General features: G+C 33.2%; 3 protein-coding genes across 7 annotated transcripts; 2 read left to right on the top strand and 1 right to left on the bottom strand.

The window, feature by feature from the left end:
• The first annotated feature begins 88 nt into the window (after positions 1-88).
• LOC144855875 (uncharacterized) lies at positions 89-21,292 on the top strand. 4 transcript variants are annotated; one of them, XM_078713827.1, is made up of 59 exons: positions 89-393; positions 747-861; positions 961-1,134; positions 1,385-1,491; positions 1,753-1,890; positions 2,073-2,218; positions 2,445-2,475; positions 2,653-2,725; positions 4,243-4,309; positions 4,410-4,693; positions 4,807-4,872; positions 5,052-5,085; positions 5,252-5,338; positions 5,442-5,536; positions 5,631-5,697; positions 5,794-5,810; positions 6,286-6,322; positions 6,628-6,785; positions 7,154-8,802; positions 9,006-9,105; positions 9,243-9,417; positions 9,547-9,673; positions 9,803-9,883; positions 10,077-10,175; positions 10,264-10,348; positions 10,585-10,698; positions 10,993-11,022; positions 11,147-11,173; positions 11,950-12,045; positions 12,207-12,311; positions 12,397-12,531; positions 12,712-12,791; positions 12,923-13,007; positions 13,134-13,190; positions 13,291-13,410; positions 13,596-13,642; positions 13,811-13,910; positions 14,077-14,124; positions 15,069-15,194; positions 15,394-15,456; positions 15,766-15,831; positions 16,180-16,317; positions 16,483-16,602; positions 16,830-16,901; positions 17,027-17,125; positions 17,217-17,267; positions 17,353-17,426; positions 17,523-17,592; positions 17,688-17,786; positions 17,920-18,001; positions 18,202-18,230; positions 18,352-18,411; positions 18,497-18,565; positions 18,687-18,833; positions 19,116-19,199; positions 19,283-19,377; positions 19,464-19,575; positions 19,687-19,732; positions 19,823-21,292. In XM_078713827.1, the coding sequence occupies exons 1-59, from the start codon at positions 185-187 to the stop codon at positions 19,957-19,959; spliced, it is 7,104 nt and encodes a 2,367-aa protein (XP_078569953.1). In that variant the 5' UTR covers positions 89-184; the 3' UTR covers positions 19,960-21,292. The 4 variants fall into 4 exon arrangements, with proteins under 4 accessions (XP_078569953.1, XP_078569955.1, XP_078569954.1 ...); XM_078713829.1 differs by lacking the exon at positions 10,993-11,022; XM_078713828.1 differs by lacking the exon at positions 11,147-11,173.
• On the bottom strand, positions 21,283-24,093 carry LOC144855877 (tRNA (guanine(6)-N(2))-methyltransferase THUMP3-like). 2 transcript variants are annotated; one of them, XM_078713833.1, is made up of 10 exons: positions 23,833-24,093; positions 23,586-23,666; positions 23,079-23,485; positions 22,835-22,904; positions 22,595-22,713; positions 22,400-22,487; positions 22,247-22,260; positions 22,009-22,132; positions 21,757-21,914; positions 21,283-21,723 (listed from the first exon to the last, which is right to left on the bottom strand). In XM_078713833.1, the coding sequence occupies exons 1-10, from the start codon at positions 23,986-23,988 to the stop codon at positions 21,666-21,668; spliced, it is 1,275 nt and encodes a 424-aa protein (XP_078569959.1). In that variant the 5' UTR covers positions 23,989-24,093; the 3' UTR covers positions 21,283-21,665. The 2 variants fall into 2 exon arrangements, with proteins under 2 accessions (XP_078569959.1, XP_078569958.1); XM_078713832.1 differs by having other exon boundaries at positions 21,283-21,914.
• On the top strand, positions 24,050-26,548 carry LOC144855879 (ribitol-5-phosphate xylosyltransferase 1-like). The gene is made up of 6 exons (XM_078713834.1): positions 24,050-24,288; positions 24,600-24,764; positions 25,023-25,122; positions 25,222-25,527; positions 25,624-25,794; positions 25,978-26,548. Exons 1-6 carry the CDS (start codon positions 24,183-24,185, stop codon positions 26,381-26,383), a joined length of 1,254 nt encoding a protein of 417 aa, XP_078569960.1. The 5' UTR covers positions 24,050-24,182; the 3' UTR covers positions 26,384-26,548.

The raw sequence follows: 26,548 nt of genomic DNA, 5'->3' as shown, positions 1-26,548 counted from the left end.
ATGTTTAACTTTTTTTATTAACATGTCGCCCTCTATAATTCATATTTTTATTTGCTGAGGAGAAAACAAAAAAGAAATCTTCAAACAAACTTATTAGAATTAAAAAACGGAAGCTCGCAACCAGGGACGCTTTCAATGTTTAGAAAAAAGGTAGTATTTAAAAAATAGATTATAATGCTTCGATATGAAGAAAATATTTAAAACAAAAAGTTCTAAGAAGTCTGCAAGTACTGCTAGTCTCGATGCAGCAAATAATGCTGAAATCAATGGATATGAGGTGAAAGAAAAGGATTTGCCGAAGTTGCACAAGGCAGCCTGGCTCGGAGATGTTAACAAGGTGAAACAGCTGGCGAAGAAGGCAGCAGACTACAATCAATTAGACAAGGAAAATAGGTTCGTTCTTGTGTAAATTAATCCGTTAAATTACTATATAATGATCCATGTCAATATTGCTTACTTAGGGAAACCCCTTTACAATACACCTTCTATCTATTTTCTTCGGTTAAGATAAGTTTGAACTTTTTAAAGATTTGCACGCCCATCTTATTACAAAAATTTCAAAAGCATATTTTTAAAAGTAGCCTAGGCCTAGCTACAGTTCAGAAAAGTATTTGTTTTATTCATATAAATCTAGTTGGATGGATAAACTTACCAGTTTATTTACCGCTGGGTGTTGTCATAAAATTAGTATGGACATTTTTTTCTTACTGTATGTTTAATATTACTGTATACTTTTTTTTTTACAGAACCCCTTTGCATCTAGCTTGCAGCCAAGGTCATAAAAATGTTGTTGAGTTTTTGATGTCAAATAAAGCCAAACTAAATTTATGTGATAATCACAACAGGTCACCGTTGATAAAGGTACCAAATATCAATGATTATTTGCAAAACTATAATTTAATGAAACATAATCATAACTTTATATAAATCCTAACCATTTTCTTCTTTTTTTCCCAACAGGCTGTTCAAGCTAATAGTGAAGAAGTCGTCGTTCTGTTATTAAAAAACAAAGCTGATCCTAATCTTGTTGATAAAGATAGTAATACCGCCCTCCATCTAACGAGCAAAGCAGGTTACATGGGCATCGCAGCTCTTTTACTGGATAGTGGTGCTCTAGCGAATGCATCAAACAAAGTGAGAATCCATCGGGGCAGATCCGGCACTCCCCCTAGAATCAAATTGTGAACTACTTTTTTAATCTATTTCTGACAGACTATTAATATTACATGTTAATGTTCCCTTGTTTAAAAAATCCATTCCTGGGTTCGTTAGCCCCAGTTCATTTTCAATCCATCACATCTTAGCTTGTTTAAACTGATTACAAGTTGTATCATCATCTATACCATGAGTTTCTTCTGACTGATTTCTTCTTTGATTTCCGTAGGATGGCAGTTCACCGCTTCATCTTGCAACAGAAGAAAAACATGACGATGTTGTGGAACTCCTGCTCAATCGAAACGCAGATGTGAATGCAGTAGACAACCAGAACAGGTAGTGTACCTTCACTTTGTGTGTTAATCTCTGTCTGCACTATCAAACTATTTTGACAAAAAAAAGTGTGATGTGCCCAAATATGGTAGTGATATACCCAAATATGGTAGTGATATGACACATCACATTTGTTTGTCACATAAAGTTTGATAGTGTAGACAGAGCTTAAAGGTGTTAATATCTTAGGTGTACATAATATGTAAATTACAATGTCACTATGATGCATACTGTTTGTAACATTTTATCTTCCATCTTTGATAGAACTGGTTTGATGTTGTCTTGTCTTACGGATCAGATTGGCATGGTCAAGCTATTCCTAGAACACAAGGCTAATACAGACATCAAAGACCACAAAGGCTGGACTGCTAATGACCATGCCATAATGGGTGGATTTCATGGGTAAGACTAACCATCAAGAATGGATATGGAATTGTGAATTGGACAGAATTAGTAAGATGGCTGTTGTGGTGATGCAGTTGTTTGGCAGCTGGCATGGCAGTCTCCTGCCACATACATTTACCACATTTTTCATTCATAGGAAAGGTTACTTTGATATGAACTCTTTCACTTATTTTTGATAGTTGTTCTCATTTGATTGACGAGTACCAAGCGTCCAACCGACCGCGATCACGTGGCACCGGTCGTCCCAGCACCGGTATGTTCAGCTCTTCTGTGGACTCTGATGGATTTGGCTACACATACGGTGAGCCTGCGATAGACTCGGCAGGTAAATTTTATTCATACACATCCTACGCGCCTTTTACAGGCTGGACAACTATATAATATAGTTTCATTTGAGGCTTAGGAGTAGATTGAACCTTGAACTTTAAGATTGGAATGCAAGCACGCTTTCATGCAAGTTCCACAGTTAATGAAAAGAGAAATACTGTAGGCTTCTATTGTTTTAGAAAATAACTGATTTTTTTTAAATTAATATTTTCATTTGTTTCTAGATGACGAGGAGGATGAAATATCAGGAGATAAGTGAGTAATTTGTTGTATTTTTCTCAAAACTGATAAATTAACTTTCTCATAATTAAATACTTTTATTAAATTTAAATATAAATATATTTATTAATAGATTAACTTTCTGACTGTCTCATAAAATAATTACTGTATTTTCAAAACTTGATATTTTAGCATCATTTTTTTATTTTCTAGAATGTCTAATGGTGATGATTCTTGGGGAGCGTCTGCCTCAGAGACTGAGCATCTTCCTAAGCCGGTACTTAAGGTAAACAAATGAGAATGTGTGAAGCTCTGTCTACACTATCAAACTAGTGTGATGTGCCCAAATATGGTGGTGATATGACATCATGTCCATATATGGACACATCACATTTCTTTGTCACATACAGTTTGATAGTGTAGACAGAGCTTAAGACAAAGAGCCAATCATCCACTGTTATAACTTACTCCCACAATGCAAGTATTAATATTTTTGTTCATTCATACATTGTGTTTTGTCATTCATTACATTATTATGTTCAAGTCAAATTAAATCTTGCTTTGCTCATTTTAATTTCAGGTATGCTGTATTTATTTAGTTTATTTCATTCTTTATAACAATTTCAAATTAATAATTTATACCCCCCTTAACAGGAAATGGAAGATGCCAATCAAAATAACGTTGAGGTTTGCTTGTATTCTGTTAGTGTAGTCATACAGTATTTTGCTTATTGTTCTTAGACACTAATTAGTATACAAATGTGCACTTTAAGTAATGACTAAAATAATTTAGTGTTGATTGTAAAAATCTCTCAACTCCAGGACTCCAAAGAATATGAGTGTATGTCCTATATGACAATATCATGGTGTAAAAAAGAAATATTTTGATGTCAAATCTTGTTCAGATGATAATGATATGTATTTTCAAAATTATCTAATAATCAGCATTGTTATCAGTATGTTAATTATTTTCAACATTATCACCAATCTTTTCAGTCATTTGAACCACCTTCCCATCGTCCCAAAAGATCCCCTCCAAAATTGCATGCCAAAGTAATATCATTGTTGCATTTTATATCTGTATTCAATCTTTCATTGTTTCTTATCCGTGTTTGCTTGCTATTACTATCTGCTCCCCTCCTTCCCCCCCCCCCCCCCCCCAATTCTCTCCTCCTCCCCCCAATGCTCTCCTCCTTCCCCCAAATGCTCCCCTGCTTCCCACAATTCTCGCCTCCTTTCCCCAGTGCTCTCCTCCTTCCCCCAATGCTCTCCTCCCCCAATGCTCTCCTCCTCCCCCAATGCTCTCCTCCTCCCCTCAATGCTCTCCTCCTTCCCCCAATGCTCTCCTCCTTCCCCCAAATGCTCCCCTGCTTCCCCCAATGCTCTCCTCCTTCCCCCAATGCTCTCCTCCCCCCCCCCCCCAATGCTCTTCTTCCCCCAATTCTCTTCTCCTTCCCCAAATGCTCCCCTGCTTCCCACAATTCTCGCCTCCTTTCCCCAGTGCTCTCCTCCTTCCCCCAATGCTCTCCTCCTTCCCCCAATGCTCTCCTCCTTCCCCAATGCTCCCCTCCTTCCCACAATGCTCTCCTCCTTCCCCCAACACTCTTTGTAATAGATGTACTGTCAATGTTAATGTTTGCTTTTTCTTTTCCATTTATTACTTAAATGTAATTTATTATGGTGTAACTGTTACTCACTCCTTAAATTAAAGCTTCTTTCTTGATATACATATCATAACATCAATGTAATTTAAAATCATCAGCATTAATTATCTTATATTACAGTTTGTATTATTATTTTCAGAAAAGTGCCATTCCAAAGCTAACAAAGTTTGTGCCTGATTCGGATACAGAGTCTGTGAAAAGTCTAGGTAAGATGGAAAGAGAATCTGGGCTTAAACATGACTCTGACAATATTTAACTTGTGGCAAAAATATCTATACAATAATAATGTATTTATTTTGGTCTTAGGAGTTGGTGGTAAGACTCCTTCGCAGTCTCGCATCCCGCGTGCGGTGTCACGTGAGAGCAGCATCAGAAGTGTGACGTCCAATAAGAATGACAACCAAAGCTCTAAGATTCCTCGACGCGTGTCCACGAGTCCTGACCACGCCCCTAAATCAGGCAAAAAGTCGCAGAAGACCACTAAAGACTCCAAACAACATGTTCCTAAGTCAGGGTTTGGGTATGGTCCTACGAGTGATCAGATCACACCCATGTCAACACCCAGGGGAAGTATGACATCATTGGGAGATGTAAGTAGGCTATGATTTTAAGTTTCCAGTGCTTTAGAATTTTATCTTTTAATCAAGTAAAATGGATTTAATTGTATAAATAAAAACTTTGGTATATCAAAATAATTTTTCAGAGTGAATGGGATGATGAGGATGTATTAGCAGCCCTAGAGGGCATTCCTCCTCAAAAAGATATGAGGGTAAGTTTTATTTTATACTTGCACTACAAAGTTGATAATTATCATTGATTTATGTTTCTACAGTAGATTATATTATGTAATTAAGATTACCGTATAAGACCAATGCGGATACTAACATAATTTGGTAAGTCTGTTGTTAATCCAATCCAGGTATAACTAATATATATGCAATATTTCAGACACCAATTGCAGAAGAAGAGGAGGATGATTCTGGTAAATATAGCATATTATTTTCTATAATGATAATAGTAAACTATATACAAGTTTACCATACATATTATGGCTACCTTTGGCAATGTGCCTAATTGAAAATGACAGTAAGTTAAATATCTTAGTAATGTCATTTAAAGGATTTACAGTTTGTTCATTCATGTTATAGTTACTCCAACATTTCCCTCCAAACGAACACGCCCCTCCAAGCAAAATGTGGGAAAACTAACAGACAGCGACAAAAAGATGAGAAAAGGTAAATTAAATTCCATTCAGTTTGTCTCTTTTTGTAAAACATATTTAATGTAAAATAAAAATAAATGATATTTTTATATTTGTATATGTTTTGAATAAATTAGGTATGAGTGACGTGGACGATGATGAAGAATCTGATCATTTCAGTGAAACAGCGCCCTCAATCAAACCAAAAGGATCTACGATAAAACAAAAACCTGTAAGTTCTAAATTTATATCTTTATTTGAGTTGATTTATTATTTTATGATCCATTATGTATTTTTCAAAGTAATGTTTTAATCATTGTTTATAGGAATCTGTTACCAAGGCAACCAATGATGCTACCCCTAGATCAGTAAAGGATGATGTTTTTGATGATGGTAAGCAAAAAACAACAAATCTATAACAAAATTTCTTACATTTTTTATTTTTATAACAATAAAGTAACTACTGTTATTGTTCTTGTTTTCTTTCAGATTGGGACTCAGCAGACGTAAGTAATGTTTTGTTTTATCATAGCAGGTTGTATAAAGGGGCTAAAACAGGAGTAGTATATGACATGTTTAATTGATTGTTAATAAGTATATAGTGTTTGATCCTTTTGTTAAGATTGACTGTGTTCATGTGTGCGTGTTCCGCACATTAACCTCATTGTGTGAACACAGTATCAGTGTTCAACAAATTTTACCGTAGGATGTTGTTGTTAAATGAAGCGTATTACCACATTGTTATACAGTACATCCTTCTTGTATCCGCTGTGTAGTCAGTTATGCTTCTTGCGTTCCACTTGATTAAGGACATTCCACTTGAGTGAACACATTCAATATCCTTCTTTTGTGAATAATATATTATGATATAAGCATTTGTCTTTCGAAAAACCACCAACATCAAAATGATGCTTTTGAATGTACACATAATAAGACTTATGATTGGCTTGTTTGATAAATAATTTTTTTCTTACCTCCAAGGATGATATGCTGCCATCACACGCCTCTGATAACAAAGGTAAGTAGACATAATTATACCAAAGCGTTCATTGATTAGTTTATACCATATCTACCTATGCAAACATGGAGAAGAATACTAAGAGACGACGAGTGCGAGCTCTTACCGTATTTCAGAAAATAAATGGTAAACTGAATCAAAATGTTGGTAATTTAATCATGATTTATTTTAGTCTAATTCTAGTGATTAGAAATTGTGAGTTATTGTTTGTTGCGTTGCTATGTGCTTTTGATATTTTAAACACATTTTTGTCAAATTATTAACAATCCAAGGCACCTTTTGATGTTACTTTCTTTATCTTGTAGTTCGTGTTCCAACAGTAATATCACCGAAAGACAATGTTGGAAAACAGCAAGGATCTGGTGATAGGAAGAACAGCAATGATGATGAAGAGGAGGATTGGGACTCTGAAGATCAAGAAGAAGAAGAGAGTGAATGGGAAATAGAAAAAAGAAGGAAAGATGTATGTCTACATTTAGTGTTTAAATTAATTAACAAAATATTGAAATAAAACTTATTTTGTGATTTCTATACCTTAGGAACCTTTGGTGAAGTGAAGTTTCAAATATTTATTAATATCACCACCTTAAGCTCTGTCTACACTACCCATATATGGACATGATGATGTCATATCACCACCATTTTTGGGCACATCAAACTAGTTTGATAGTGCAGACAGAGCTTTACAATGTAGTGTTTAATACCTCATTTACAAGCACATGTTTTGTCAAGTTTGCAGCTTTTATATTCCTTGTACCATTGTTCAATTTTACCTTGAGCAAATATTAATGACTACTTAGTTAATTTGTTTTTAAAAAAATGTTAATTTAGGCCAAGAAAAAGAAAGATGAAGATGATGAATTACTCCGACAAGAAAAATGGGATCAAGATATGAGGGAACGAGAAGAAAGAATGAAGAGAGAAGCAGATGAGGAAATGCAAAGAGAACGCGATGAACAAGAACGACAAAGAAAAGAGGATGAACTTTTAAGAAAGGAAAAAGAGAGGAAAGCTAAACAGAAACAGCAAGATGAGGAAAAGAAGCGATTAGAACAACAAAGAGTTGAAGTTGAATCAAAGAAGGAAAGACAAAGGATGGATGAGGAAAAAAAAATAAAGGACGAAAGGAGGCAGCAAGAAGAAAAGGAAGAGTATGAAAAACAACAAGAAATTATCAAAAGAGATCGAGAAAGAGTTTTGCAAGAGGAAGAAAATGCTAAACAACGAATTCATGAATTGGAGATAGCTGCAGAAAATAAACGGAAAGAAGAATTAGAAAAACAAAAACAACTAGATAAAGCCGCAGAAGAGAAACGGAAAGAAGAAGAAAAAAGACTTCTTAAAATTAAGTTAGAGTTTGAGAAACAACAGCTTGAAGAACAAGAGAAATTAGAGAAAATGAAGAAAGAAGAACAAGAAAGATTAGAAGCTATGAAAAATGTAGAAGAAGAGAAAAGAATTCACGAAGAAAGGAAATTAGAAGAACTAAAAAAGAAATTAGAACATGACCATCAATTAAAGGAAAATGAGAGAAAAGATGAACTTAAGAAACTGGAAATAGAGAGAAAGAAATTAGAAGAAGACAGAAAAAGACAAGAGATTGAATGGAAGAAACAGGAAGATGAAAGAAAAGCACTAGCCAAGAAAATGGAGAAGGAAGCAAATGAGAAAGAACATCAAAGAAGAACTGAAGAAGAAACGAAGTTGAAGGCTGAAAAGAAACGACAAGAAGAGCAGCAACAACTGTTGGAAAGTGAAAAGAAAAGGCTTGAAAATGAAAAAGAGGAAATTAAGAGAAACAAAGAGGAAGAAACTAGAGCCTTGAGAGTTGAATTTAAACGTCAGCAAGAGGAACAGAAAAGAAAACTTGAAGAAGAGAAGTTGGCAATGGAGAGAGAACTTCAGAAGGAAAAAGAAACGTTCATGAAAGAAGTGACATCCGGTAAAATGACTGAAGAGAAATTTATGGAAGAAGAAAAGCAAAAATTTGAAGAAGAAAGAAAGAAACTGGAGGAGCAGCGAAGAGAAATGGAAAGAAAACAAATTGAGAACATGAAAAAGGAAGAAGCGTTACGAAAAGAAGCTGATGATTTTCAAAAGAAGGAAGAAGAAAGAATCAAAGCAGAGAAAAAGAAGTTAGAGGAAGAGAGAAGGCAAATCGAAAAAGAAAAATTGGAATTGGAAAACCTGAAAATAGCTGGAGAAGGTGATGCCAGGTCCAGCGAAAGGAATTTAATCCGCTATCAGCGAAGTTTAGAAGAACAACTAGCATACGAGGATGACGGAAATGCAGTGAACCGTGCAATAAATGCATCAAACAATAGTGCTACACGGCAGCCAGGTGCCGTCGAAGAAAATAAAGACTTTGATGAAATGCTAGGACAACTTGAAGATGAAGCGGAGATGATGTTAAGAAATCAAACTCACTCTTCTGCTTCTCCAGATCAAAGACAAGGAATCAAACATTCAACAGTGAAGAGGTATGCATGTTTTATAAAGTACCTCTTTCCATCTTTTCTCACTGCATTCTGTAGATGTATACTACATTAAATTGATATACAAATAGGTGCAACCTCCCTAATTGTGTCTAATATAATAATAATGCAGAAAGTCATGATAGATTCAAGTTAATGATATTTATATGTTTTTCATCAGTGTGTAATAATGTTCATTTTTTTTTTAGTCCTGGAAATCTTGAAGGTGCCGCAATTCCCTACAGGCCTGAGAATTCAACATATAGCATGGATCCATACAGCTCTATGATAATCCACCCCACAGTAGTGGTAAGTGTATATGTTTACATTCACATGTATGATAAAAAAAAAAAGAGTCAAAATCATAATAGAAAATTTGTCGGATGTTAGGTCCTGATAAAGAATTAAATTATCTTATTGGACACTTGTTAACTTTTCTTTTCCAGGGGAATTCCTTTGTTCCAGCTTGGAAAGCAGTTCTTGATGATAATGATGGTCTTTCGTTTACGTCAAGTGAGGGTGGCGACAGTTTGGACGACGCCACTGAGTTTCGGCCATCATACTTGCAACCAAGCCCACACCTACAGTTAAACACCAGTGGCAACGCTGACACTGGACATGGTAAGCAAAACATAATGACACATTTTTATTTCTAAAACCATTCAAAATTTGTGTTTTTTACCCTTTTATATTTTAAACTCTCTTAATAAAAATATTAATTATTCTTCTTTACGAATCTCTATTTCTTAGATGGTGCTTTCCGGATGCACGTAGCTCTTCGGGAAAACAAAAGAATGGCGGAGCAGGAAAGATCAGCAAGAGTGAATGCCGAGAACAGGTGTAAAGCAGTGCAAGCAGAGAACAAAGAGTTACACAGGTTTGAAACTTTAAAACTTTCTATTAAATTAAAAAATATTTATTGTACCAACTTTGTTCAGTGATACACTGGATTAAGTATAAATGTATATGTCACGTTATTTGTTGTCAAATTTTTGGGGTTTTTTAGGCAAAAAGCTGAGGTGATGAAAGCTAAGAATGATTTGGAGCAGGAGTTTGTGGAACTTGAATCTAAAATACGAGACCTTGAGTAAGTCAGTTTGATTATGATTTACAGTATTGAGTTTGATTAGTAATCAAAGGTTAAAAAGCAACATTGAAAATGGTAAATGCACAAAAAGAACAGGCCTAGATTTCTAGATTATTAAGGGATTCCTAGAAAGGTTAAAACTTTATTTTATTCTAAATTGTAATTGTTTCTTTAATGACTTGTTTTCCTTTAGGTTTCATCTTGGTCTTGAGGTAGAAAAACGGAACAACTCACAAATTATTTTGGAGAAAACGAGAGAGCAATTGGCGCGTAAAGAAGAACTGTATAGTCTGTAAGTAGTTATTCAGTCAGATCATTAAAGTTTTGCAAAATATTTTCAAACTTTAAATAAATAATATATTATTTTATTTCTGTAATAGTGAGATTGATGCACGACAAAAAACAGAATTGAATTCTCGTAATGCCATGCTGGAACTAAGAACAGTACAGAATAACCTTAAGCAGGTAAGCATTTACTCGGGATGTTGTCAGGTACCAGTACTGATGTACCTCCCTTCACCTTGCTACTTCAAAATTCTGGATTTGTCACTGAAAATATATAAAAGTTGTTGTATGTTTAGATGTTAGTTAATCTTCTTTCTTCATTCTAAGAAGCTCCATTGAAAATACTCTTCTTTTGAGTTCACCATTTTGTAATATTTAGGTAATATATAGTAACCAAATGTTTCTGTTTTTGATAGTTGGAGGAGGAATGTGAGGAGTTAAGGAAACAGCTTGTTCAAGAACGTAATACTCGTGTCCGTCATGAGGAATTTAGCCAAGGCATTGTAAAGAAACATGAATTTCTTCAGGAGGTTTGTATCTTATATAGTTTGTTCTGTAAAGTTTTAATCGATCAGACATTGCTTTGATTGCCCTGGATTCCCTTTCTAACATTGTCACATGTGACATCATATCATTATCACATACATATATAAATTTGAAAAGTATAAAACAATGCAATCCCTATGCCATTCATTTTCAACTTATATTTCTTTCATGTCACATGGTATAACCTACTAAATTCATTCCTCTTCATCATTGTCTGTTTTACCACATCTCTCTCGTTTTGTTTCAATGCGTTAATTTTTATCGATCTTTTTGCTTAGCTTAAAGAAGTTGATGAGGATGATGAAAAGGTAGAACATCATGTTTGATGTGCATTTAGTAATGAGATTGGATTATCTTAAGTAACTGTGCTTTAGTGATTTTCTTCTGTACATTCTTCTTTTCATGTCTTAATTTATTGTGCTTGTACTTTAGGAAGTAAACAAGACAATCTTAGAGAAGGTAAAGTTTGTGAATAGACAGACTTTAACTAATAACTTAACTATTAGAAGAAACTTTTGGCACAATTAAGCTATTTGTTTTGTTTGCCAAACTTAAAAACTCTTAGTACAAACTAACAATAATATGCAGTATTAGGTAAATGCTGCTAATAGCAACATAAACTTATCATGTGGATGTCTTTTTTTATTGATTATATATTACTTTATTATTTAGTTATTTTATATTAATAATTTAATATTTTCTACAGTATATTTCAATATTGCATTCATTTAACTACACAATGTTTTTATTATTTATTATAGTACACATTTATATTTAATGTTTTGCTTTCAAAGTATTAGCTACACTTCAGCCATATTCAGTAATATTTTAATAATTTGTTGTGTTTTTGTTTCATTTAATCTTATTTTTTTATTGCCTTCTAATATAATAAACAATAACAATATATTGTTTGAAGGTTTGCATGGCAAAATAAAATGTTGATATAAAGTTTGCACGTATGAAAAGAACTCTTAAGTGAGGATCAAAGTATATTGATCGAAACATCACAAAACTCAACAGTTCTTTTCAGAACTATATATGTGGTGTACAGCAAACTTTATATCAACAACAATATACATTTTGTATAACTAGTTATATTGTTTGATTAATATTTATCTAAACATATTTTCATATTGATTATGAATGAAATTTTCCCAGGCTGAAATAATATATTTTCATTTTTCGATCCCAATATAATCAATTTTAATATTGAATATGAAATATTTATTTTCCAGGCTGAAATAATAAACCGACTTGAGCTTGCAGATGAGAATAGAAAAACAGCGATATCCACCAACGACAAACTCAAAGATCAACTCTACATGCTCAAGGTGGCTTTATTTAGACTATATATAAAATATACTGTAGACAAACACTAGCACTGCATGCAATTCATGTCACCATATCTTATGTTACCATATCTTTCTAACTTTATGTTAAATAAAACTTGTTGAGAATGTTATTCAAATGATTTTTTTATCCTTTTTTAAAGGTTGAATATGAACGACAGAAACTGAAGTTCAAGGACAGTCACGGCTTGCTTGCGTCAGAGAACGAGGAACTTTCTCACAAAATAGATCAGCTTAAAAATGACATTGTAAGTATTTACTTGAAAATTAAAATGTAACTATTGTACTGCTGATAATATAGTTCGTATCAAATCCTCTTATTTTTTGTCGTAGCATGTGAATGAAGAAGCATTAGCTCACGCTACTTTCACGTTCAACACGCAATTAGCAGCCGTGAAAACCGAAAACGCAAGGCTGCATTCTGAAATAGAAAGGGACCAAAGTGAGAAGGAGAAACTCCTGTCAGAGGTTAGTTTATTTTCCATTATTATTCTACATTATACACACATCTGTTGAACCTAGACATACTCATGTATTTCTGAAAGAAAGCAAAGTTTCATATGCAATACTTTGTTGTAATTTCTTAATTTGTTGTCAAACTCAATCTCTGTTTACTATATTCTTATTATGTTTAACATTTTGTTTAAGCTACACTCAATCAACAACCGACTTGAAAATACGCTACAAGAACTTGAGAAATCTCAACAAGCACGCACTGAACTTGAAAGGTAACATGTTAAAATACTACAAATTTGACGCAATAACGCAACGTGAGAAAATACAGAGATAAATTGGATGATACTATTTAGTTGGTTATTTTTATCTAGTTGTGATGACAGCGTTTTGTTTTTAATTTAAGGGCTTTACATCGAGAGCGAGATGAGACCCGGCAGATTCGATTGAGAACAGATCAGGATATCATAGCAAGCAAGGACGCCACACAGGTATGTGTCGCATTCTTCATTTACTCCTAAATAGTGTTTGTCTCATAAAGAAATGTTCTTAAAAGTTTCATGCAATGCTGTTTAGTTATATATTTATTGATTGATTAATTGTAATTGTTCATTTAGGCAAACGCTGTACGACTTGGCTCAGCTGAAACGAGAGTGATCAGTCTGGAAAATGAGGTAATTATTAAAATGATATAATACAGATAGTTTTCCCAAACCGGAGTTCCTGAAAGCTGGACAACAATCACAAATAATTTTCGAAACTAATTTGTTTCAGATTCATGTGACGCAGTCATCATTGATGGAGCGCAACAATCAGTTGATGACGTTGCAACGGGAACTTGACCAACGAACAAACAAAGTACACATGCAGGAATCTGTACTACAACGAGAAAAGGTCAACATTATTTTTATCATTCTTGTGATCAGTTGGCGGAAAAATGTCATGTTACAAGAGTTGTCAAAACAATATAGCTAATCTGATAAAACTCTTTTTCCTTAACTGTGTTCTACAGGTTCTATAAAGACTCATAATCTTAATGTTTAATAACATTATGTTTTTAATCCATTTAATTTTTGTAGGAAGAAAATGTTCGCCTGGCTGCCAGATTGGAAACAACAAAAGAAAGGTAAGATTCAATTCAACATTATCATTTTAAATCACAATTCAGTTTTTCTGTGAAGATGATTTTAATAAATATACCATTATGAATGAAATGTGAAAAAAAAAAGATAAATCTTCATTTAAAAAAAAAGCAAACAAGTAAATATCCACTGATTCTTTCTTGTTTTGTTAGGCTTACTGATGCACAAAATGAAATCCAAGGACTTAAGAAATCTTTGGAAACATCTCAGAGTGAGAAGCAAGTAACAGACAGAGAAGCTTTTGACGTCACGGTATGAATAACTGCATATTTGTCATTTCTTTAGTTATCTGCTTAAATAATATTTTAGGGATGTTTATGGGATGGGTAGATGAATATGATAGATGAATTGGATGGATGGATAAACATAGCTAAGAAATTCTTTGAAATGGCAGTTATTTTGTTGTAACAATTTTCAGGATAAACTAAATGTGACCCTTAATACATTACGTGCTGACAAGGAAAGGGTAGGTTGATCAACTGTAATCATACATACTCAACATTCAACTAACATTCAACTAACATTTATTCATATCATGGTTTGTTTGTTAAAGTAATTGTAGACTTAACATTAGATTAACAATGATTTAACTTTTTAGGTATGTGGTTGATTTCAGAATAAAAATTCCATATTTACAACAAACAATAAAAAATGGAAAATCACACTAAAATAGGATTTTCTCCCATTTAGTGAAGTGATTTAAAGATTGTAACAGATAGTTCGTAGTACACCTAACAAGATCATTTTCACTATAACAAACTCGTATTCTAAAACCATAGAAACACTTGCAGACATGCTCGTAAAAAGAAGGAATTCTCCTTTTGGCAAACATGTTACTTGCACTACATATGATGATGTGTATCTTTTATATAATAACATTACTGACATGGTTTTTTTTAATAACAGATAGTTTTTATTATCATGTTTTTACTACTTTCTATAGATTTACTTCTCATCTCATCATGGAATATTTTATCTATTATTTTTAAAACTATTCCTTGTTTCATCATCATTAACATAGTATTTATTTACTAACCTTAACTAACACTGTGTGATTCATATTGAATAACTCATGTTATAAGTAAAAGTTTGGAATATGAAGACAGAAGAAACCACTGTTTATAATTTTAAAGAGCTCTGTTTTTTAAAGAGTAACTTTTGTTTTTGTCATTGATCTACAAACCCACGGCAGCCAGCAGTGCAGAGCCTTTCCAGATCAGCACACCGGGAGATGATCCCCTACTCTTTTTGAATAGTGTAACAATTAAGTTCTTTAACATGCATTGTACGTGCATGGGGCCAACAGCTTTTCGTCCCATTCCATAATAATACATCCACTAACAGATGTTAGGTTTTTTATTCAATTTTTATTGTTAATTACTATTATCATCATTGCTGTTGCATCTATAGGCCCAAGTGTTGCTAGAAGAAAAGAATGAAAATTTGTCGGCAACTATTTCTCAGTTGAGGGATGAAATACAACAGAGAAACCAAACTGGTAGTTTGAAAGACCAGGATGTTAAAAGTCTTCAAAAGGTACACAATTGACTAAAAATTTTAATTTAGAATTTAATAATAACACCTTCTGAAATAGTTAGATGTCATTGACTTGCTGTTGACATTAGTAATACACTGTTTTACTTTGAAAAATGCAACATCAAATTGTTCCTTTAATCAGTTTTTTCCTCCAATAAAACCTTGGTTGCATCATCTAATCTTATCTTTTGTTTTGCAGAATTTGATGGATACAACCAGCAAGCTGTCTGTTGCAGAGGCACATCTTCAGCATGCAGCTAATGTAAGTAACAAACAAATAGGTTACTAGACTTACCAGAATGGAAAAGAGGGTTTATAGTCTGAGACTGTGAAGTTGCCTACTTAGCTTACGTTGACTTACACCTGTCAAACCTCAATAGAGCAAACTCCTTCCAGTGTCTTCTGTTCTAGACAAGTCTTGTATATCCCAGTTGTGTCCAATCTTCTTCCCATGTCAGACACCTTTGCCTTCCCTGGATTCTTTTTTCCAGTAGGTTCCATTGTAGTTTCTTTCATAAAAGTTAGCTTAGACTGTATGTTTGTTAATAAAATGATACGTTTTGTTTTTCAGACCCATGAAGCGTTCTTAAGAGAAAAGAATCTGCTTATTAAACAGCTTGAACAAATGGAAGAAAAAGTATGAACATGCTTATCTGTTACAGTAGAACCTCTATTAAAGGGACACCTTCATGGGTCAACAATGTGTTAACATGCCTCTTTCATTTCACAAGAAAATGTCCCCTCAATAAGATTAAGTGTGTCTGAAAGTTTCTACTGTAAACCTCTGGCTATATGTACCCATATATGGACACAATGATGTCATATCACTACCATATTTGGGAATATCACTACCATATTTGAGCACATCACACTTTTGTCAAAATAGTTTGAAAGTGTAGACAGAGGTTAATTCACGCTACTTAAATAATCTCATACACTTATGCTATCGTTCTTTTAATATTTGATGTTTTTTCTGTGTTTGTAGTTGGTTTTAGCTGGACATGATCAAGATAATTTTATTGCAAAGATTCACCAACTGGAAGAAAAGCTAGGCCAAGCAGAGACTGCTAAAATTGAAGCGAAGGAGCAGCTATCTACTGCCAAGGATGCCGTCCAACGAAAGGTAGGTGATGACGTGTAAGGCTAGAGCTAATCAGTTGAAAACATTTTAATTATATACATAAATATATATTATTGCTTATAGAGAAACAGTGTAAAATTTGAGTAAATTTTGCATTAAATCAGAAGAATTTTTTCTGTTATAAATTAATTGATTTTTTCTATATAGATTGAGATGGATGATCATTTGAGAGAAGTTGAAACAAACAATGCTAAACTAGAAGTGATGCTAAAACAGGAAAGTGCTCGCTGTGAGACTCTAGAAAAGAACCTACAAGAAGCTCATAAGGTGAGAAAAAATACTTACTTGTTATTGGTCAACTGCTGTATGAATTGCGCACATGTACAAACATTCTTATTCATTCTCTAATACCAGCTTGATGTTTCTACAGAACACAGCTACAGCTATTAAGGGAACATCCTCAGGACCCAACAAGGTGTTCCCTCAAAACAGGTGTCCTATCAATGCAGGTGTTGCCTAAATACTGACGAAGTAATAATTGCTTTTATTTTCAGATGCGTGAAGGAATGGAGGCGATCATGAACAACTTAAATTCTACAAATATTCACATGGAAGGACGACTTAGTGTGAGTCTACAGTTTTTTTCACTAATTTGCATTTATGTTATCATTTATTTTCGGGTTTTTTTAAAAAAAAAAATTGTTGTCTTGTCATCCATAAAGGTGAAATTCATTTTTTCTTTGGAATTTAGGATGAAACTGCTGCAAGAAGTTTGTTTGCAAAAGAAGCTGAAGAACACAAAGACTTATGGGAAACAGAAGTCAAATCAAGGTCAAGGCTTGGTGTAAAAGTAAGTTACCATGGAAAATGCTAATAAGGATTGCACAGCTCATAATATATGATAATTAATTGATATTTATTATTTTTGTTTTCATCAATAGATGGCTCAGTTGGAACGGTCAAGGGCTGGAGTGATGGGACAAGTTGAAGATGTAAGAATCAAATATTTACATTTTTATATTTTTAAATATTAAGAATATTTATCAGTCATACTCAATAATTGATTTACCTTTTTAGGAAAAAAGAAAAACAAGAAAAATGGCCGAGCTAAAGCGATCTGTAGAATCCAAACTTGAGAATGAAATTCAAAGGTATGCATTGTTGTTAGTAATTTGTTGTATATGTTCTTTATTCAACTTCTAGGTATGGTATAATTTTGAAATATATATTTATTTCTTTTGATACAGAAATCGTCAAAAGGATGAAGAATTAAACACTTACAAAATGAAACTAAAATTAGCCAAGAAGAAACTAAAGGTTAGTAATTAAATTTTAAATTTCATTATTTGTCTAATGTTAGATTATTTGAAAAAAGAATGGACTTTTGAATGCATATGTTGTCAACTTTACAGGATCTAGAGATGCCTGAAATGCGTATCAACAGTTTGAAATCTGATTTTGAACGAGAAAGAATAAATATGGACGCAACCGTATCTGCATTAAGACGACAGGTAAGTGCTATTATTTGACCTAACTGACCTTTTTGTGATCATACTTCATCTCATTAAGGTGTTCTGTAGAGCCATGTAGATGTATGGGGAGATATTGCCATGCAAACGTTTGATAAATGTTGTTCTATTTCAGCTTGAAGATGTTAATCAACAATTGGAACAAGAAAACAAACTGAGGTCAGAGGTTGAAATGATGAACAGGCAATTACAAAGAGGTAACAACCAAATTGTAATTTTTCATTGGCCTACAGCGTTTGTGCAATTTGATGTATTTTTCTTATTGTTTTATTGTCTTTTTATGCCAAGCAAAATGAATTTCCATTTTAACTGGACCAATAAAATGTCTTGAATCTTGAAATTCAGAAAGTTAAAGTTTAAATTTGAATAGTTAAAAATATTTTTGTATGTTTTTCAGATGCATCGTCTGTGAAGATAATAGGAAAGGTAGGTATCCTGATTTTTTCATGACAATCAATTTTCAATTCACAATATTAACTTAAGCACAAATTAAAGTGATGTTTTTTACCCAATTTGTTTTTAATTGAATTTTTACAATTTATTTTAGGGAAAAGAAAAATTAGAAAAGTCAAAGAGGAAACTGGAGGATGAACTAAAGGTTTTAAAGGTAACTTAATATTTTGATTGTATTGGATTCAATTTCTCGCTGACTCTGTTTACATTTGATTGAAGTTGATCGTTTGTTTTTTTAGGGTGCACTTAATCAAGATTTTATTGAAAAAGGTGAATTGGAAAGATACAAACAGGAATTGGATGCAAAGGTCAGTGAACTATGTTATAATTATTACATTTTTTTCTTTGTAATTGTTGTTTATCTTATAATCAGTACCATCGTTATCAAGTATATTTATTCCAAATCATCTTCATATATAATAATTTTAGGCACGTATTGAGATTAACGAGAAGCTGGATCAGGTAAACGCGTACTTGGAAGAGCAGTCGAAAGCACGTGAAAAACTAGAACAACTAAGAAACTCAAACGAAGAAGATATGAAGAAAGAACTGGAGAATACTATTACAAGTCAAAAGGTAGCGAAGACTAAAGCTCTGTCTACACTATCGAACTAGTTTGACAAAAAGGTGTAATGTGCCCAAATATGGTAGTGATATGCCTAAATATGGTAGTTATATGACATCATCATGTCTATGTATCACATTTTTTTGCTACATAAAATTTGATCGTGTAGACAGACGTTTAGATAATGACCATAAAGAATAATAAAGAAAGAGTTTTGGTAGATGTAACTGTTGTCTGTGTAGTAACTTGTGAGGTAGGAATTTTGTTTTGATTTTTGTATGTTTTTATTTCAGGCTGATATAGTAAAACTAAGAACATCTTATCATGATGTTATGGCACAGAAAGACACACTACAGACTGAAGCTGCAAGATTCAAGGTAAAATAAGATTTTCTTTGTAAAATCTGTTTATTTCGACCTAAAAATAAATGTTTTTACAAAATTCAATAATCTTTTTTCAGGAGTTGTATGAACGAGAATTAAAATCAAAAGAAAAAGTGACAATGGATCTTGAAAATACCAGAGATAGATTATCAAACAATGAAAGCAAACTTAAGTAAGTTCTTATCATAATGAAGAACTAAGTAATCATAAGGATAGCATATTGACTGATTTCTTTTAATTTCATTTTTTTCATTACAGCTTTGAACGACAGCGCAACCAACATTTAAAAGAGGCTAGCGTATCGCCTACTTCACCAATTCTCAAACGCAGAACAAGAAATGATACAGAAATTGATTCCATTACTGAAAAAGTACACATTTATTTGTTGTTGATTTTACTATTATTTTTTCAATTTTAACATTTATTTTAAATATTGGTGGTTTTTTTGTTTTACCTGATAGTTTTAATTTCATAATTACAGGTGTGCAGTGAATTGGATAAAAGCATATCAAGACACTTAAGATCAGGTAAGATCTTCATAAACAAAAAGGTAAATACAAATATTTATTAATCTTGCACAAGTTTCGCAGTTTAATGTTTGTGTTTTGTTTCCTCAGCTTCCATGGAGATTGGTCCAAGTGTCGGTGAAATACGTGATAATCTAGCCAATGGATTTGATCGTTCAAGACTTTCCACTTCTCATCAACAAAACAATCACTATATGGACACTCTTCGACGTAACTACTTTGTGTGAATATTTCTTTGTGGTAAATACTGTGCAATATTATGATATGGTACTTGACTAGAACCCGACTCGAACCAAGGCCATGGGATGGACAGGCAAACCAAACAAGCCACTCTTACAACATGTTACTTGTAGTTTACTTAATTATTTCTTAATTAAACATTAATGTAGTTTGTATTTGATTTGTGAATGCGGTGTACGTTTAGAAATTATATAATATTGTAAATATAAAGTTGTAAATAACTATAATTTTAGTAGAAATCTCTATAAGATAGTAACTTGATTGTATTACCTTGAGTGTAAACATATTTATTCTAATTTAATTATATAAATAGTTTAATAATATCTAACTTTTGTGGAGTGTTTTTATTTTAACTAACAAAGTTTGAAATGTATTTTAAGATATAAATTCCTACAGTAGTGTTGTTGTTATAATAGTTATTGTGTATTTGTAATCGTATCCCACAATTCATTGCGAGCATAACAGTAATCGTCGTGTAGCAATCGATAAACCGTGTCGGCAAATTGTACTTAACATTAATTTAACATTTTGCAACATTATTCAATTTTCCGTTAAATATTTTGCAATTTTTTTTTGCAAAGTACATCTTTGGTGCTAAACAAACATATGCAGGGTTTGGATGCAAATGGACTATTAGTTTCTAACATACAAACATAATAATTTATCTCATAAAGGTCTAATAATGCTAGTACATTTTATGTGCAATCATTACAAGTTCCGTCCATTTATAAAATAATTTTATAATTTGTTATTTTTAGTTTTATAACAAAATGAGTTTTTAAAACATTTTTAGAGTATTACAATGTATAGATAAAATGAAACTTAAATAATTGGAATTTTTTAGCCTTTTCTTTAAAATTGCGCATTTTATGTTAAGCTATCAAACAGGGGCGGGGAACAATGAGTTCCATAAAATATTAACCTAATACTGTACACCTATATTAATGCAAATATTAATTCGTATGCAAAGTGCATGTTATTGCGCACATTAATTACAAAATGAATCCATTTCTTGCATATTCATATTGCTCTATGCATATTCATATTGTTTAATGCATATTCATATTGTTTTAATGCATATTCATACTGTCTATGCATATTAATGAGTTATTTCATACGTTTTATTCAGTATTGTATACATGTATTAATTTTGTAAACTTGTTTATTTTTTTTGCATTATAATATATATTTTTGTTTTGAAAGCATACCATACCATTGTTGATTTAATACAGTATATAAACCTTGTTATTAAAAACCTTGATTTAATTAATATATATTCAATGTTTGTGAAATAAATAAGATAAACGGTGTTCTCAAAACAACTTTTCTTTTTTTAATAAGTACTGCCTACAATGTCTATGTAATAACAAAATATGATATTTGTATAATATCGCTTTATGTTTTAAAGTTAACAATGTTTATTTTGTTTCAGTTTCCATGGAGGTTGGTTGGTTATACAAAATAATCTGGCCAAACGGTTTTCTTAAAACAACTTATTATGTCTTGGCGTACTTAACAAAAGTAATACAGTAGTAAAGTTTTTATAAAGCACTAAAAACAAATGATCTGTCCTCTAATCCTGTTACAGAATCATACAAGTTGTGTAACTGTATTTATTATCTTTCACAACATGTCTTTGTTTACACTATATCAACTTTCACTTTTCGTTACTCCTGATGCTATAATCTTTGTTTCATTTCAAACCCTCGTCATCTGCTACATCTCCACTCTCCTCCATGTTGTCGTCTGCTCCATCTCCACTCTCCTCCATGTTGTCGTCTGCTACATCTCCACTCTCCTCCATTGGTGTGTTTTCAGAACTATCTTCATGGTTTAACTTGTCCTTGCATCTCTGGAGTAAATATACACAAGCAGACATACCTCCCATGTTTATGAAAAGTTGGGTCTTTTTACGCCACATTGTAGTAAACTGATACAAAGTCTGAAGAAGACGGTAAAAAAAGGATATAAGAATATGTTTCCAGATGAACAGCAACACAAGAGTTTAGAAATTATGTTTTTTTTTATTTTATTACCTTTTGCATGCATTTCTTGTCTTGCGTAAGCAACACCGCCCTCCCTGTCGTTGGTCGGCATACTCTAGCCATCTCTCGCAGACCCTGTTCGTACAACTGCCAGTTTCTATATTTTGATCCCATTCTATAGAATTTAAACAAACCAGTTTAACTAATAATTGAATTTAAAATAACTGAATAAAATGTCACATTAATTCCTTTAAAAGAATAGTTACCAAGTTATATATATAGTACCTACCTCTTTCCAAAAGGCTGTTGGCAGTGCAGTAGCGTTCATTAAAAAAGAGATAAAAAACAACAAATATTGTTAATATTCCTAGAATTATTTATTCTATTACTGCTTTAATTACAGAAAATTATTGCTAGATGTTAACTTCTTTTTTAGTCTCACCATGTCTGAGATAAAAACATCCACAGAATTGGTTTTCAAAGGCAATTTGCACACATCCCATCTCAACACATCATTCATAAGAGCACCTCTGAAAAGAAAGAAGACAAAGTTGATTACTTTTTGTGAATGATTGGTAACTGATACAATAGTCTGATCTTTTCATGACAAAGAAACTTGTCTAACTGGCACACTCACTTTCCTTGCTCTACCTTGCGAGAGGCTGCCATATCTGTTAAGTTTCCAACTGCACGCTCCGTTCCGACTTTGTTGATGTCTGCTGCCATGAAATAGTTTGACGCCCATGAACATGCACCCTAGGAAAACACATCACAATGTTTTAATGTATCAATATAGAATGTCTTGGATGTGTGTTAATGTAGATTGTAGACTGTGTGTGTTACAGTTGTACATAGACTGTAATGATTGATACTGTACCTCTATTGTGACGGATCCTCCTCCACACATTGGGTCACACACTACCTCTCCTGGTTTTGGATTTGCCAACCTGCAATGAAGAAAAATACGTCACTGTTTAATTTACAGACTCATATTTCAAGGGAAAAAAATGGATGACTTCCTAAAGAACTTTGTACTATGTTAGTATGCAAGAATCCTGAGGAGGAATGATGGCAATTTATCATGAACTTTGTTGACTTAAAGGATGTTGACAGGGGGGTACCTTAGCATTCCATATGCCACGGTGGGCCGCAGAGTAGTTGGCCCAAAGTGTGTAATATTTCTTCTATGAAGACTTGCTCTAGTCAAAGCAATTCCAAAGATCACACTATCATCTGTTATATCCACCATAATATCCAAGTCCGAGTTCTTCATCTTGACCGGCCAATGGTACATATCGTTGATTTTACCACCAATGTGACAAGCCCCATCTGGTGAACCAAACTTGTGTCTCTGACCCGACCTTGTGCAGGTGACACGGAATGATGGAAGGTTACACTGTTCGTTGCTGCTGTTTGGGTCAGGGAGAGTGAGGTCAAAGTTTGTTCCAGTAAATGATTGCCAGGCGTTGAGAGCAGGAAACCAGTTGAATCCTTCAGTAAAGTTAACAAGAAACTTTATTGCTGCTTCCTAGGGAAACAAAGAAAAAAATAAATGCATAAAATATGAAATAGTTAACAATTTACCCATTTACATTCTTTAGTGAAAGACACTAATTATTGCAACTTACTTTTTCCTCTAATAGTCTTTCATCTTTAACAATCTCCTTAGCAACGATGAAAACATTATCGACTCCTCTTAATGTGATAACCTAATAAGAGACAAATTATTGTAATTAATGAAAAGATGACATACTGTACAACAAAAGAAAAAGAATGAGTTCTTGATGGTTTTCTAAGGCCGCCCATCATAAGAGAGGCACTAGTTAGTTCCCTCCCTCACTGAATAAAATTGGTATTTAATTTACTACAAACAACCTTGTGCAAATCTTCAAATTTAATTGGAAAATAGACTTTTCCTCTGCGACACTGAGCTTCGTTCTCCAGTTTTTCTTTGCATTCTTCTTTAATTAGATACTCAAAACCAGTTGGCACAGTTGCACCTATTTCTACTATACTGTCTCCAGTTTCCATTTTTGTTAAATTGTTAATATTTAAGTTGTGAACCCAGTTTTTATACTTCAAAATGCAGCACTAGTGTGCAGCACCACATCAAATTTAAAACCCACTGAATGCCCATGTGTGTATGTAACCTTTGACATTTAAATCAAAACAAACATGGCGACCTCCATGAGTGATGATAGGCCTTGACGATTATTTTATACAAAATGAAGTGTTCGTTGACTATATTTGGAGGAATTATCATCCTTGTGTATTGCTTCTTTAGTCTGTACAGTTTATATGCGTTATATGATCAAAGATATGGCGAAACTGGTGAGTAATAGATATTTGAATTTCTAGGCTGGGCCTATAGAACGGCTCGTCCTGCAACAGAGTTAGCCGATCGCTTCTGGCAGGCGAGTGGGTGTATGAAATGTTAGGCCTAGAAAATATTTATTATTTTGGAATTTATTTTAATTAATAACTACGTGCCTTACGTGGTCTCCTGACCCCTGGCCTATTTTTCTTACACATCTTGTACCCAATTCTACCCCACCACCACCCTCTACTCCCTACTATTACTAAAGCATTTAGTTATGTATGATATAATGTATACTTTTTTCTCACAAATTCTTTTCTCCCAGATAAAGATTTCAAGCAAAATCTTCTCTCATTGAAGAAGACTACTAGTCCTCGGTCTAAACTGTTGGGCAAAAGAATCAATTACATACCAAACAACTTCTCTAGCAGAAATGAAACAAGTTCTATAAGAACAAAGAACGTGGAAATATGGGGGAAAGCTGCTATAAGTAAGTTTACTTACTTTACTTACTTACTTTGTAAGTACTTACTGACCTTCTAAGTAAGTACTTTGTAAGTACTTACCTTCTAAGTAAGTGACTACCAATCCTGTTAAATACTTAGGCCGTTGCATTAATAAGTTATGCTGCAATGTTGGTATAAAACTTTTAAAGACTGTATACGCTTTCTTTACAATTGACACAACAGCATCTTCAGTGTATCTTTTGTTTTTTATGTAAAGAACGCACATTTTTTACCTTGTTTAGGTCTTTATTTGTGGGAACATATACTAGAGGGTGAACTAGAAACCGAGTTAGGAGGACTTTCAATGTTTGGTACATCCACTCAAGATGAGTTGAAACTCCAGTAAGTATTTTTTGCTAAGTATGTTTCTATCATACAAGGGGTTTTTTTCGGTAAAATTAATCAAAATAAATTTTCTTAAATTTGCATTTTCCTTTGTAGATTTCGTACAGGACCTGGTGTGGTGCAGTCAACTGTACCCCAAGATGTTGAAAACCTTGTTTTGGTATTAAACGGGAGAACGCAAGAAAAAATAGACTTTGCAAGATCATGGCTTGACTACCTCCCACATTATTCTAATTTAAAGAACATAGCTGTGGTTCTTTTAGGGAATGAACAATGCAACAATGAATGGATACTACAGTACCTAACAACACATGGCGGTCTTGTCAAGGCTTTGTTTATTACGTATGACACGCAAATTGTCAATGATGTCAACATCTTTCAATGGCCACTTGGCGTTGCAACGTATGTTAACCTTTCAGTATGTTTTGCATTAACCATTCTGTCCTCAAATCTATGCAAATTGATTCTTGTGAACCAATATATTCTTTTATCCTGCAGGTATAGAGGCTTCCCAGTTGTACCGGAAGAAGCAATCAGAATAAATATATCCAGACCCTATATATGCAATTTTTTAGGAACAATTTATCCCGATTCATCTCGAGAGAAGTTGATGAATAGTTTAGATGTAGCTGGACTACACGACAAATGTTTCATAAAAACTCGAACAAGGTATTAAAGAATGTACACAGTTTTCAATCCATTATTTCATATACAGGAAGGGCTTAAATATATGAGCTGGTAACTAGAGGCTAGTCACTAAAGTGTGCTGGTAACTAGAGTCTAGTCAATAAACATGTACAAATACAATATAGCTCTTTCTAAGGTCATCTTATACATTTTTTTCTTTACTAGCTGGGAACCGCTCGAATCTAAAGAGAGTTTAGATGTGTACAAGAGAGCTCTAGCTACAAGTGATTTCACACTCAATCCAGTTGGTGTCAACACGGAATGCTATAGATTATACGAAGCGATGTCGTACGGCTCAATACCAATCGTTGAGGACGCTGTCACAGAAGGTGAATGCGATAGAAACGGGAACAGTCCATTACGACTTCTACGTAAGATGAATGCACCGTTCATTTATATTAAGAACTGGGATCAGCTTCCAGATATCTTGAAAAATTTGGATGTAAGCGCAAACGATGTTGTACAAAAAAGACAAGAAATTGTAAAGTGGTACCGATGGTTTAAGCACGAAATGAAACAACAGTTTTTGTCTGTATTAAGAGACAAATTCGCTTGGACTAACATTAGGTGACTAACTATTTAAATAAGTTAAAATGTATTTTTAGATTAATGTATATTTGTAGTTGTATAATAATGTATCCACCTTGAATGTGTTGGCAGTTCCTACCCTAAAAGTTTACAAGCAATAAACAAGATAAATAAAACACATTGCCAGATTTTATTTAATGTTCTAAAA

The sequence above is a fragment of the Antedon bifida genome, chromosome 11 (genome assembly GCF_963402885.1).
Source record: "Antedon bifida chromosome 11, ecAntBifi1.1, whole genome shotgun sequence".
In the NCBI taxonomy this organism is placed as follows: Eukaryota; Metazoa; Echinodermata; class Crinoidea; order Comatulida; family Antedonidae; genus Antedon; species Antedon bifida.
This window is presented reverse-complemented; position numbering and strand designations above follow the sequence as displayed.